At 43.5% G+C, this 15,164-nt stretch overlaps 1 protein-coding gene across 2 annotated transcripts in view; it reads right to left on the bottom strand.

Moving 5' to 3' along the window:
• Window positions 1-15,164, bottom strand: part of LOC112227820 (peroxisome proliferator-activated receptor alpha-like) — a 66,811-nt gene that overhangs the window by 210 nt on the left and 51,437 nt on the right. For both annotated transcript variants that reach the window (XM_024392783.2, XM_042301891.1), the window contains exons 5-7: window positions 14,726-14,925; window positions 2,790-3,246; window positions 1-2,570 (exon numbers count right to left, since the gene is read on the bottom strand). The exon at window positions 1-2,570 is cut by the window's left edge and continues 210 nt beyond it. In XM_024392783.2, coding sequence (XP_024248551.2) covers window positions 2,326-2,570; window positions 2,790-3,246; window positions 14,726-14,925 — 902 coding nt within the window. In that variant the 3' untranslated portion in view covers window positions 1-2,325. The remainder of the gene's footprint in view (window positions 2,571-2,789; window positions 3,247-14,725; window positions 14,926-15,164) is intronic.

The following is a 15,164-nucleotide window of genomic DNA, read 5'->3' as shown; positions in this document are numbered from 1 at the left end:
GAGAATTTGCTTCGGTAAGCAAAGAACAAAAAACATTCCCTCACGGAAAATACACACACGTACTGTATATCCTTTCCATCAGAAAAGCATGCACACAGGAAAGATCATTTCATTCTGTCTTTGAAACATTCTCAACAGTTCTGGGAAGGATTGATGGCTGGTTTGATGAGGCAGCTTTAGTATTTCATCTCTACTAGATAAAACAAACAGGTGTAAATAGTAGCAAAATACCCACTGAACCCTAGTCTATGGAGTAATTACAGAACGAGAGAGAGAGAGAGAGAGAGAGAGAGAGAGAGAGAGAGAGAGAGAGAGAGAGAGAGAGAGAGAGAGAGAGAGAGAGAGAGAGAGAGAGAGAGAGAGAGAGAGAGAGAGAGAGAAGGCTGTCTAGTTAATGGCTTAAAATGCTGTAAATCTGCTCTCAATCTGCCTTTGTTAAGGTTTTAATATAGTTTGAAGTCATATTAGCCCTTTAATACCAGTATACAAAACAAGATGGAGTGCCAAATATTACAGTATATAAAAGAGTCTTATATCATATCGCGTAAGCACACTGTGCTTTAGTGTTGCGTTGTGGGCGCATTTACACAGTGAATCTCTGATTGGTCATTTCCAAATCAGTCTGTTTTGAATTAAATCAAACCACTTACAAACAAATGTCCTGATGGAGCCATGTTCTGAACGGTGGGGGGAACACTATTGACATGGTAGTTTGTTTACTTTTGTTTGTGAAAGTATTGAAAATGAAAAATCTTTGAGTTTCCCCATGGTTTTATAAAATGAATATAATGCACACCAAAGCCTCCATGTTAGAGTTTGGTCTAGATAGGAGAGGAAAATGAGATGAAGGGCAAGGTATGTGAAAACCATCACTAAAAAGCACATAGTGAATTCTCGGTCGAAATATGACTGATGAGTAACTGACGTTTGAACAACGGAGACCTGTGGCAGCCAATAATGGGTCCCTCCAACTGAGGCTGTGGGTCTTTTCCCAAAAGAGCAAAGGACTAAAAACTCAGTGGGATATATGGGGAGCACTTTCTGAAACTCTGTAGCCTCATTCATGATAACATTAGCAAATATGCAAATGTTAAATTAACAATTATAGCTAAAGTCATTTTTTCCCCCCAGAGGAATCCAAATTTCTTAGACATGATAAGGTATAGCCTAAGCAGGAGCAAGAGCTTAGAAACACACAGCAGAGGTTTCTCCAAATGAATTAAGCAATATGTTACATTTACTTGTACTGTGAGTTGGATTTTGAGCTGCTGCAGCCACATCCGAGGGACAGTAACCTGGTACAGTGTTAGGAAACTGAATATAGGAGAGACACACACACCGGCAGTGAGAGAGACAAACACTCAGGAGGACCTTATTGACCATGCAATCCCATAACCTCACTGGGGGAGAACATCCAATCGCTAAAAAGCTGCCTTACAGTGAGACACAGTCACTCACATTTGAAGTCTGTATTCGGCATTGAAGTCGCTTGGGTGTCTTTACTGCAAAATGGTGTGCAACATTATCATTATTTTCTCTCACTCTGAAGTTCATTACAAAATGACATAGTTATAAAGATACTGCTGGAGTGGTGATTCTGTCGATACGTCCTGCTGTTCATCACTCAAGGGCCTGATTAGGTCAGAGATGTGTGTACCGTATAGGAAAGGGATGCCCTCTAGCAGGGACTCTTGTGGCTATAGTCTGACTGAATCATATGCTGCATTTAGACAGGCAGCCCAATTCTGATCTTTTTCCCACTAATTGGTCTTTTGACCAGTCACATCAGATCTTTTCATATCAGATCTTTTTCAGAGCTGATCTGATTGGTCAAAAGACCAATTAGTGAAAGAAATATCAGAATTGGGCTGCCTGTCTAAACACAGCCACTGTTATCTAAACAAGCAATTGATTATTTGATCCGTTTACTTATTTCTGACGTTGGCCAAAGGTGTCTAAACCCAGACCAATACATGTTCTCTAGTTAGGACAAACACTGGAACAGGACACTCAGTTCAGCTTCATATTGCCCATCCACACAGGTAATATGGCCATATAGGTCCCTGTGGGGGTAGTGGACCCCACTACAGGTGCCCAGAATATAGTCCTATTGTCCTGACCGGTCCTGTCTGAAAGATGAGCAACCCTGCATCTGGGGGTCCAGTGGTTCAATCCTTTCATGGTGGGACTATTCAGAGAGACTGTTCACGCATGTGTCCCCAAAATGGAGGGCAACCTCCTTTCTAGACTCCGTACATGTCCCCAAGATGGAGGGTGAGGTGGGTGTGTGACACAGCCCCCACCCTCCTTTCTGGGCTCAGTGTCTCAGTACATGTCTCTGTAGATCTCCTGCAGCAAGGGGTGGAGTGACATGTCCTCTGTTTTCTTGATCTCCTGGACCAACTGAGCGTGCTCGGTGACCAGCTGCCGGAGGTCGGACAGTTTCTGCAGCAGCTTGGGGAAGAGGAAGGTGTCGTCTGGGTGGTTGGCCAGCAGGTGGAGCCGCAGCACCTGAACAATGTTCTCCTGCATGCGCTCAATGTGGCCAACGTTCACCAGGCCGGGACGGTCTGAGGGAGAGGAAAGAGGACAGCAAAATTAGAGAAAGAAGGTGGATTATGCCAATCCAAGAAGAGACATTATGATTGGCATAGAGCTGAAGAGCAAATCCATCAAGAAGATAAGTAATAACACTTGTAATTAACTACCAATTAGTGGCAACTGCCAATTAATGTACCAATTAGTGGTCATTAACCCCGGATCCCAGCCTCTACCTCTCTCTCTCTTACCTCCACAGCAGATGATGGCGGCCACAAACAGAGCCAGGTCACTGTCATCCAGCTCCAGCCCGTTGAACTTCATGGCGAACTGGAACTTGGGTTCCATCATGTCGCTGAAGGGCCTCCTCAGACTCTTGAGAAACTCCCTGGTGATGAAGCCCGATCCGTAGGCCACCAGGAGGCCGTCCTTGTTCATACATGAGGCCAGCAGGGCGAACAGCGCCTCGTACACTCCATACTTCAGCAGAGTCACCTGGTCGTTCAGGTCCAGGCTGGAGAAGCCGGGGACAGACTTGGCGAACTCAGTCAGCTCTGTGACCGTCTCCACGGAGGTGCACTGGCAGCAGTGGAAGATGCGGACCTCAGCCTCCTTCTCCAGCAGATGGCCCCCAGCCGTGCCCACCATCTTGGCAACGAGGGTCTGCTCTGCCAGCTGGAGGGTATCCATGTCGTGGATGACAAATGGCTGCAGGGGCATGAAGGGAGACAGGGTGGTGAGGAGACATACATTTTGATTGAGCTAAAGCACGGATCTTCCACGCTCCGGTTTGAATCTTGGCCATAGTCTGTAGTCATGTGTAATGAATGCCCATTATGTAGCAACGTTGGTAGATAGGAATGGCCCTATTTCAAACACTTGCCCCTAGAAAGGTTACTGTTGGACTAGTAACCGGAAGGTTGCAAGTTCAAACCCCCGAGCTGACAAGGTACAAATCTGTCGTTCTGCCCCTGAACAGGCAGTTAACCCACTGTTCCTAGGCCGTCATTGAAAATAAGAATTTGTTCTTAACTGACTTGCCTAGTTAAATAAAGGTTAAATAAATAAAAAAGACCACGTGGAAAAGGTAGGTATTTGCAATATTACTACTACTAGAGTGAGGAAAGGAAATATGTTATTTCAGGAAGTTTATATTCTTATTGTGACATAATCTGATCCCTGTCCTTGACCCTAGAGTAAGTTAAGAACTCCCCCGTCTCAAAACCTAAAATGTATTTTATGCCATTATGAATCTGGCGAGGTTAACTTGTTTCTACTGAAATATGTTTATGGACAGGGCAAACGGGTCTAGATGTCCTACGCTGTAGCAAAACAAACAACAGGCAAATCTAATATACAGGAATCACGTGTGTACCCTTAGACACGGAGCCATGTCTTACAAAAACCCTGCTGCCTGTGCTTCCTCAACAAGCACTGCAAAGACATCAACTCAACATGATTCCAACAGGAAATACACAAGGACTGTGTTTACTTAAATAAACTCAACAGTTATCTAACTCTACTTTGCAACGGGTTAAAAAAGAACACGTTTGTTTTTAGATTGTAAGGCTGCTAAACAACTGTCTCTGGGTCACTGTTTTGGTGGGGCTGTTTTGGAAGTAGGCTACACTACCAGAGACGCAGTGGTGAAAGTTCCCACAGACGCCAATCAAGCACCTGCTCCTGTATATCAAACCCAGAGCTCTGTTACGTTAATGCTGCGCAAACGATAAACTACATGCTACACACAGTTTACTCAACTCACAATATGATACGCTCCCAACATTTGACTGGCAATGTATGCCAAAATAGCATTGTTGATGGTGGCAACTGGGTGGAAGGCGGAGCAGCTTGATCAAAAACAGAAAATGTGTTCAATCTGTGCATACTGTATGGAGAAGGCACTACACTGTAAATAGAATGAACAAACATTCAACATAGAATTGTAAGGCAACCAGCTGCAATAGGATTGTGTTTGCTCAACATTTGGGAATATTGCTGAACCAATATACAGTTGAGTGAACAAACCTAAACACATTAGCTCCAATTCTTGCCCATTTGAAGTCCACTCAACTCACAGAATAATGCCGATTAAACCATTGATTAAGTTTGCTTTTTTTTCTTTCTTTTTTACTGGAGAGTGTTTGGGTAAATTGAGATTTTTTTTACATTCAGCGTCACTCCATCAAGGGAAATATAGTATGTTTTTTATAAAAGAGATATCTATATACACTGAGTGTACAAAAGATTTCCATGACAAAGCTACGATCCTTTATTGATGTAACTTGTTAAATCCACTTCAATCAGTGTAGATGAAGGGGAGGAGACAGGTTAAAGAAGTATTTTTAAGCATTGAGAGAATTGAGACATGGATTGTGGATGTGCCATTCAGAAGATGAAAGATCAAGACAAAATACTTAAGTGGCTTTGAACGGGGTATGGTAGTACGTGCCAGGCACACCGGTGTGTGGGTTTTTCACGCTCAACAGTTTCCTGTGTGTATCAAGAATGGTCCACCACCCGGACAACCAGCCAACTTGACACAACTGTGGGGAGCATCAAAGTCAACATGGGCCAGCATCCTTGTGGAACGCTTTCAACACCTTGCAGAGTCCATACCCTGATGAATTGAGGCTGTTCTGTGGGCACTTTTAACATAGGCTAGGCCCTGTTGTTAACTGATATCCCTGCAATAATTCCTTGCATTACACCTGGTAAGAAAACACTTTAATTTGCTTAACTTGCCATTGGTTCCAACATTGGCAAAATTTTCTCCATGGCCATTGGCTCAACTTACCCCAAGGCAAACCTTTTGACTATATTAGCTCACACAGCTACAAGGATGCACTTTCATGCTAGGTTTAGGACCTCATATGGTATCTTATAAAGACCCCAACGGATGTATAGAACAATCTTCAAATGATCTACTTTGGTTTAGATCACCAACAACTGAATTTGGCTCTGCACGGAGTATCCCTGAAGTACCCTTCATGTGCATTTTACCAGTAGGTCTATGGTCTCATGAGTTTTCTCAAGTACCCCCAGCTGATAGGCCAAGTACCCCCAGGGGTCCTAGTACCCCTGGTTGGGAACCACTGGTTTAGATACAAACATCCTCAAACCTCTAACACAATAAATTCATTTGACTTGGCGAAAATCTGTTTTTTGGAACTAACTTTCTTATTACTTTTTCAATGTGGTTTCTTCCTCCACAGACTCCATGAAATTATGACCTTTTCCTAAATATTTGGTCACATGATTAATTTTGTGTACAGTGCACTTGGACCCCTTCCCTTTTTTCCAAATGTTGTTACAGCCTTATTCTAAAATTAATTAAATAAAAAATGTCCCTCATCAATCTACACACAATACCCCATAATGACAAAGCAGTTAAACATTTTTTTTGCAAATGTATTAAATATTCAAAACAGAAATACCTTATTTACAAAATTATTCAGACCCTTTGCTATGAGACTCGAAATTGAGCTCAGCTGCATCCATGTTTCCATTGACCATCCTTGAGATGTTTCTACAACTTGATTAGGTCCACCTGTGGTAAATTCTATTGATTGGACATGATTTGGAAAGGCACACACCTGTCTGTATAAGGTCCCACAGTTGACAGTGCAAGATGCAAGCCAGAGCAAAAACCAAGCCATGAGGTCTAAGGAATCGTCCTTACAGCTCTGAGACAGATCTGGGGAAGGGTAGCAAAAAATTTCTGCAGCATTGAAGGTTCCCAAGAACACTGTGGCAACTATACTATTCTTAAATAGAAGAAGTTTTGAACCACCAAAACTATTCCTAGAGCTGGCCACCTGCCAAACTGAGCAATCGGAGGATATGCGCCTTGGTCAGGAAGGTGACCAACAACCCTATGGTCACTCTGACAGAGCTCCAGAGTTCCTCTGTGGAGATGGGAGAACCTTCCAGAAGGACAACCATCTCTGCAGCACTCCACCAATCAGGCCTTTATGGTACATGACAGCCTGCTTGGAGTTTTGCAAAAGGCACCTAAAGGACTCCCAGATCATGAGAAACAAGATTCTCTGCTCTGATGAAACCAAGATTGAACTATTTGTCCTGAATGCCTAGCATCACATCTGGAGGAAACCTGGCACCATCACTACGGTGAAGCATGGTGGTAGCATCATCATGCTGTGGATATGTTTTTCAGCAGCAGGGACTGGGAGACTTGATGAAAATCTTCTCCAAAGCGCTCAGGACCTCAGACTGGGGCGAAGGTTCACCTTCCAACAGGACAATGACCGTCAACATACAGCCAAGACAACGCAGGAGTCTCTAAATGTCTCTAAATGTCCTGAATAAATGGGTCTGAATCCTTTATGAATGCACTGTATGGCTTCCTACAAACAAGGGTGGCTCAACTTACCCCTTGAGCTCAACTTTAACCCACTCTCCCCTCAAGGCATTGCTAAAAGGCTATGGTAAAGGCTATGCTAAAGCTAAACTGAGTGTCTATCCATACAGTGTAGTTGGTCCACAGTTTCTGCTCACTGTTTACAACACTGTGATACCATGAGCTCATTGGGAAACCTGGAGAAGATCAAACCATGCTCTTAGCTGCTTGGACTGAATCACTTCTAACAACTGGACTAGACTATCATTAACTCTAGTAACTAGTAACTGGACTAGACTACTGAACTCTGAGTGGATACTCAATGGATAATGCCAGAGAAGCCGGTGTTTGCAAGATATATTGGCACGCCTGCAAACAGTGGCAGCTCTGCTTCTAGCTCCTAAGCAACTTTGCTGTATTTTGTTTTTTTGGTGTGTTATTTCTTACATTATTAGCCCAGAACGTTTAAAAATATATATATATTACATACAGACGGAAATAACTTTTGGATATCAGAGCGGTGGTAACTCACCAGCATTACGGCCAGAAATACGACTTTCCTGAATTGGATCCTTTACTTTATGTTCAGTCTCTGGACAATTAAGTCGACGAGATCAGGGCAAGGATCTCCTTCCAGAGAGACATAAGGGACTGTAACATACTCTGTTTCAGGGAATCATGTCTATCGGGATATACTGTTCCCGTCCATGCAGACAGGAGTAAAGAACTTTCTGGGAAGAAGAAAGGTGGGGGTGTATGTTTCATGGTTAACTACTCATGGTGTGATAACATACAGAAACTGTATATTCCCACTCAAGCCGATACCACAACAGCCCTCAAGGAACTACACTGGACTTTATGGAAACTGGAAACCACATATCTTGAGGCCGCATTTATTGTAGCTGGGATTTTAACCAAGAAAATTTTAAGAAAACGCTATGGAAGTTCTATCAACACATTGGCTGTAGTACTCGCTTAGGAAAAACACTAGACCACTGCTACTCGCCTTTTCGAGATGCCTACCTTTGGCAAATTAGATCCCTGCTCCATTTTGCTCCTCCCTTCCCTATCCCATCTGGACAAGAGGAATACCTACATCAGAATGCTGTTCATTGACTATAGCTCAGCCTTCAACACCATAGTACCATCCAAGCTCATCATTAAGCTCGGGGCCCTAGGTTTGAACCCCACCCTGTGCAACTGGGTCCTGGAGTTCCTGATGGGCCACCCCCAGGTGGTGAAGGTTGGAAACAACCCCTCCACTTCACTTATCCTCAACACAGGGGTTCGTACTCTGCCCCCTACTGTACTTCCTGTTCCCCCATGACTGTGTGGCCATGCACGCCTCCAACTCAATCATCAAGTTTGCAAATGACACTGATTACCAACAATGACAAGACAGCCTACAGGGAGGAGGTGAGGGCCCTGGCAGAGTGGTGCCAGGAAAATAACCTCTCCCTCAACAACATGAAGGAGCTGATCGTGGACTTCAGAAAACAGCAGAGGGAGCACGCCCATATCCATATCGACGGGACCGCAGTGGAGAAGGGGGAAATCTTCAAGTTCCTCGGCGTACACATCACGGACAAACTGAAATGGTCCACCCACACAGACAGTGTGATGAAGATGGCGCAACAGCGCCTCTTCAACCTCAGGAGGTTGAAGAAATTTGTCTTGGCCCCTAGGACCCTCAGAAACTTTTACAAATGCACAATTGAGAGCATCCTGTTTGGCTGTATCACCACCTGGTACAGCAACTGCACTGCCCGAAACCACAGGGTTCTCCAGAGGGTGGTGCTGTTTGCCCAACGCATCACCGGGTGCACACTACCTGCCCTTCAGGACACCTACAGCACCCAATGTCATAGGAAGTCCAAAAAGATCATTAAGGACATCAACCGTCCGAGCTATCATCCAGAAGGCGAGGTCAGTACAGGTGCATCAAAGCTGGGACCGAGAGACTGAAAAACTGCTTTTCTCTTAAGGCCATCAGACTGTTGAATAGCCATCACTAGCCGGCTACCACCTGGTTACTCAACCCTGCACCTTAGAGGCTGCTTCCCTATATACATAGACATGGAATCACTGGCCACTAGTCACTTTAATAATGTTTACAAACTGCGTTACTGATCTCATATGTATATACTGCTGATCTCATATGTATATACTGTATTCTATTCTAATGTATTTTTGCCATTTATTTGATTTGATTTTCGGTTGCCAGAGACGCGACCCATTGTCTTTTTGTTCTGCATCTATGGACATGACCGAGTAGTTCGTTCTAAATGTTCCATTGCCATACTGGCTGCCAACGTTCTTATCCCTTGCTTGCTACCGTAGCTAGCCAACTACGGCTAACTTCCAGTCACGCCAAACAGTGCAGCCAGAATAACAACAGTAGCTGCATTTGCGTTTGTTTAAGCTGTTTTGTAGTGACATTTTATTTGGATACATCCATAACAATGAGCTAATGAGGCGCAATTTCGCCTGGCATAAAAAATGTGCTCTCTTGTCAGGACACAGTTGTTGAGAGGAGCTAGCCAACAACACAGCCAACACAATCACTTCAAACTTAAACTGGAAAGACTGCAAACTAGCTGCACTTTGTTTATTTGTACCTTTTTTCAATTTACATTTCTTTGTACATGCAGTTGAAGTCGGAAGTTTACATACACCTTAGCCAAATATATTTAAACTCAGTTTTTCACAATTCCTGACATTTAATCCGAGTAAAAATTCCTTGTTTTAGGTCAGTTAGGATCACCATGTTGTTTTAAGAATGTGAAATGTCAGATTAATAGTAGAGAGAATTATTTATTTCAGCTTTTATTTCTTTCATCACATTCCCAGTGGGGCAGAAGTTGACATACACTCAATTAGTATTTGGTAGCATTGCCTTTACATTGTTTAACTTGGGTCAAAAGTTTTGGGTAGCCTTCCAGAAGCTTCCCACAATCAGTTGGGTGAATTTTGGCCCATTCCTTCTGACAGACCTGGTGTAACTGAGTCAGGTTTGTAGGCCTCCTTGCTCGCACATGCTTTTCCAGTTCTGCTCACAAATTTTCTATAGGATTGAGGTCAGGGCTTTGTGATGGCCACTCCAATACCTTGACTTTGTTGTCCTTAAGCCATTTTGCCACAACTTTGGAAGTATGCTTGGGGTCATTGTCCATTTGGAAGACCCATTTGCAACCAAGTTTTAACTTCCTGACTGATGTCTTGAGATGTTGTTTCAATATATCCACATTATTTTGCCTCCTCATGATGCCATCTATTTTGTGAAGTGCACCAGTCCCTCCTGCAGCAAAGCACCCCCACAGCTGCCACCCCTGTGCTTCATGGGTGGGATGGTGTTCTTCGGCTTGCAAGCCTCTCCCTTTTCCTCCAAACATGAAAAACGCTGGTCATTATGGCCAAACAGTTCTATTTTTGTTTCATCAGACCATAGGACCATTTCTCCAAAAAGTACGATCTTTGTTCCCATGTGCAGTTGCAAACCGTAGTCTGGCTTCTTGAAGGCGGTTTTGGAGCAGTGGCTTCTTCCTTGCTGAGCCGCCTTTCAGGTGATGTCGATATAGGACTCGTTTTACTGTGGATATAGATACTTTTGAACCTGTTTCCTCCAGCATCTTCACAAGGTCCTTTGCTGTTGTTCTGGGATTGATTTGCACTTTTCGCACAAAAGTACATTCATCTCTAGGAGACAGAACGTGTCTCCTTCCTGAGCCATATGACGGCTGCATGGTCCCATGGTGTTTATACTTGCGTACTATTGTTTGTACAGATGAACGTGGTACCTTCAGGCGCTTGGAAATTGTTCCCAAGGATGAACCAGACTTGTGGAAGTCTACAATTTTATTTCTGAGGTCTTGGCTGATTTCTTTTGATTTTCCCATGATGTCAAGCAAAGAGGCACTGAGTTTGAAGGTAGGCCTTGAAATACATCTACAGGTACACCTCCAATTGACTCAAATGATGTCAATTCGCCTATCAGAAGCTTCTAAAGCCATGACATAATATTCTGGATTTTTCCAAGCTGTTTAAAGGCACAGTCAACTTAGTGTATGTTTTCTTCTGACCCAATGGAATTGTGATACAGTGAAATAATATGTCTGTAAACAATTGTTGGAAAAATGACTTGTGTCATGCACAAAGTAGATGTCCTAACTGACTTGCTAAAACTATAGTTTGTTAACAAGAAATTTGTGGAATGGTTGAAAAAGAAGTTTTAATGACGCCAACCTAAGTGTATGTAAACTTCCGACTTCAACTGTATCCATAAAAACTATGCCAGCTGATTGATGATTTCGACTGGCTGAGAAACACTGCCTGCCTGTCTGTCTTGTCCCGTCAAAAGACACGCTCATTACTATGGGAGATCGAATTTGAGATTGAATTTGAATATTGAAACAATGTTGCAAATGTCACAGAGACAGACAACAAGGTTTATACAAATATCCACTGTTGAAAACGAAATGTTAGTCTAAAAGAAATATGAGATAATGTCTAGATTACTTTTATAGTGGAGATCAAGTACATAAATAGCCTGGCTGGGCTGATGAGACAGTGGATTGCGCAGTCAGATGGAACAGAGTAAATAGGCATTTTAACATCATATATCTTAACTTGTGGAATAGACACCGGCTGGAATGCAGTTTTAACCAATCAGCATTTAGGATAAGAACCACCCATTGTATAAAGACAACTAAAGACTCACCACTGAACAGAGAACTACAGACTCACCACTGAACAGAGAACTACAGCCTAACCACTGAACTGAAGAACTCAGATGCACCACTGAACAGAGGAACTACAGACTCACCACTGAACAGAAGAACTAAAGACTCACCACTTTTTTTCCCCACCTTTATTTAACCAGGTAGGCCAGTTGAGAACAAGTTCTCATTTACAACTGTGACCTGGCCAAGATAAAGCAAAGCAGTGCAACAAAACAAACAACACAGAGTTACACATAAACAAATGTACAGTCAATAACATAATAGAAAAATCTATGTACAGTGTGTGCACATGTAGAAGAGTAGGGAGGTAAGGCAATAAATAGGCCATAGAGGTGAAATTAATTACAATTTAACACTGGAGTAATATATGTGCAGATGAGGATGTGCAAGTAGAGATACTGGGGTGCAAAAGAGCAAGAGGGTAAGTAAGAATATGGGGTTGAGGTAGTTGGGTGTGATATTTACAGATTGGCTGTGTACAGGTACAGTGATCGGTAAGCTGCTCTGACAGCTGATGCTTAAAGTTAGAGAGGGAGATATAAGACTCCAGCTTCAGAGATTTTTGCAATTCATTCCAGTCGTTGGCAGCAGAGAACTGGAAGGAAAGGCAGCCAAAGGAAGTGTTGGCTCTGGGGATGATCAGTGAAATATACCTGCTGGAGCGCGTGCAGCGGGTGGGTGTTGCTATGGTGACCAGTGAGCTGAGATAAGGTGGGGCTTTACCTAGCAAAGACTTATTATAGATGAACTGGAGCCAGTGGGTTTGGCGACAAATATGTAGTGAGGGCCAGCCAACGAGAGCATACAGGTCGCAGTGGTGGGTAGTATATGGGGCTTTGGTGACGAAACAGATGGCACTGTGATAGACTACATCCAGTTTGCCGAGTAGAGGGTTGGAGGCTATTTTGTAAATTACATCGTCGAAGTCAAGGATCGGTAGGTTAGTCAGTTTTACGAGGGTATGTTTGGCAGCATGATTGAAGGAGGCTTTGCTGTAAAATAGGAAGCTGATTCTAGATATCATTTTGGATTGGAGAAGCTTAATGTGAGTCTGGAAGGCGAGTGTACAGTCTAACCAGACACCTAGGTATTTGTAGTTGTCCATATATTCCAAGCCAGAGCTGTCCAGAGTAGTGATGCTAACACATGACAGATCTCTGAGGAGGTAACACACAGGACAGATTTTTGGGGGGATTTCAGATGACACGAAAGAGAGGTTGAATATGCTAGTAAAAAGGGTTGCAACAATTTTGGAGGATCATTTTAGAAAGAGAGGGTCCAGAGGGGAGGGGGGCTTGGGCAAGTTGCTGCAGGGGGTGCTGAGATGTTGGCCGGGGCAGGGGTTGCCAACCATAGGAAAATGCTTATTGAAACTATCGATTATCGTAGATTTATCGGTGGTGACAGTGTGTCCTATCCTCAGTGCAGTGGGCAGCTGGGAGGAGGTGCTCTTATTCTCCATGGACTTTACAGTGTTCCAAAACTTTTTGGAATTAGTGCTATAGGATGCACATTTCTGTTTGAAAAAGCTAGTCTTAGCTTTCCTAACTGACTGAGTATGTTGGTTGCTGACTTCCCTGAAAAGTTGCATATCGCAGGGGCTATTTGTTGCTAATGCAGAATGCCACAGGATGTTTTTGTGCTGGTCAAGGGCAGTCAGGTCTGGGGTGAACCATGTCTGTTCTTAGTTCTACATTTTTTGAACGGGGCATGCTTATTTAAGATGGTGAGGAAAGCACTTTTGAAGAGCAACCAGGCATCTTCTACTGACGGGATGAGGTCAATATCCTTCCAGGATACCCAGGCCAAGTCGATTAGAAAGGCCTGCTCGCTGTGTTTTAGGTTTTAGGGAGTGTTTAAAGGGAGTGTTTGACAGTGATGAGGGGTGGTCGTTTGACCGCGGACCCATTACGCATGCAGGCAATGAGGCAGTGATCGCTGAGATCCTGGTTGAAGACAGCAGAGGTGTATTTAGAGGGCAAGTTAGGTTGCTTGATAATTTGTGTGAGATTGAGGACATCTAGCTTAGATTGTAGGACGGCCTGGGTGTTAAGCATGTCCCAATTTAGGTCATCTAACAGTACGGATTTTTAAAAGTAGAAGCTCGAATCATTTGGGCACAGACCTGGATAGTATGACAGAACTCTGCAGGCTATCTCTGCTGTAGATTGCAACTCCGCCCCCTTTAGCAGTTCTATCTTGTCAGAAAACGTTATAGTTAGGGATGGGAATTTCAGGATTTTTGATGGCCTTCCTAAGCCAGGATTCAGACACGGCTAGGACATCCGGGTTGGTGGAGTGTGATAAAGTAGTGAACAAAACAAATTTAGGGAGAAGGCTTCTAATGTTAACATGCATGAAACTGAACCACTGAACAGAGGAACTACAGACTCACCACTGAACATAGGAATTACAGTAACAGTTTGGTCTGTGTTACATGTGGATGTGTATTTCAACTGACCTGTGACCACTGACCGCTTACTGACTGAATCCTTTCTGAGATCTTCTTTCTGAACCTTGCCACACCTACACCCACCGATGATGGAATTCACCAATTTACCAGAAACATAACACTTATCCCACCCATATAGTCTACTCTTGGAGTCCACAGATCTAAGGGCATAATCTTTAAAGAAAGATGGAAGGAGTTTTCTTCTTCCAAATACTGTTAATAATGGTCCTTTATGAGTCAGGGTCATACAGATTGTCTCTTCATAAAGTATATTCAGACAGATGTGTCCTAGAAATGTATTTCTGTCTTTGCATGATTCTTTGGCTCCTATTGGGTAGTTGTTGCCAGGTTATATTGACACATAAGGACTGTTTGATTGCCCATTTCATCACCTTTAAACTGGATCCAAATGCAGCCTACACACTCCAAAGGGAATCATTCAAAATATAATATTGGACCCTTCTGGTTGCACAAAAAAGACATGGTGTAATCATTAGGGTTGGAACAAATAGTATGGCATTTCCAATATTTGAATTATTCCCTTTGGACAGTGAGTTTCAGTTTGGTCCAACATGCTCGCATGCATGCAAGCAAGTCCCAACCCCCCCCCCACACACTTCCACACACTGCTCTTACTGGAGTGCTGGTCTTTCCGGTGAGGATGGTCCGGGCTTTGGCCTTGTTCATGTTGAAGTTTTTGAGGTAGGCCTCATAGATGTGCCTGGCCAGGGTCTTCTGGTCGGCTTGCTCGGGGTCCTCCACCTCCCTGTCCCCCGTCTGGATCTCTGCCTTCAGCTTCAGCTTCTCTGACTGGGGCATCCGACCAAAACGGATCGCTAAACAGAGAGCAGAGAGGAGAGGAAGAAAACACATTAGGTGCAGCATGGCAGTGACGTGTCATTTTTATTGAATTAAACTGCAACGGACAAAGATGTATCTGTTTTGCTGAGACAGATATGCAGACGCATGCCAATTGTACGGTATATTGTTTATCAAATCAACATAAGAAAGTTATGGAGGTTCAAGACAATTGAGTACTGTTTGCCAAATCATGAACACTGTTGTTTTCTAGATA

The sequence above is a fragment of the Oncorhynchus tshawytscha genome, linkage group LG01 (assembly GCF_018296145.1).
Source record: "Oncorhynchus tshawytscha isolate Ot180627B linkage group LG01, Otsh_v2.0, whole genome shotgun sequence".
Classification (NCBI taxonomy): domain Eukaryota; kingdom Metazoa; phylum Chordata; class Actinopteri; order Salmoniformes; family Salmonidae; genus Oncorhynchus; species Oncorhynchus tshawytscha.
The sequence above is the reverse complement of the archived record's forward strand: the minus strand, read 5'-3'. Positions and strand labels throughout refer to the sequence as shown.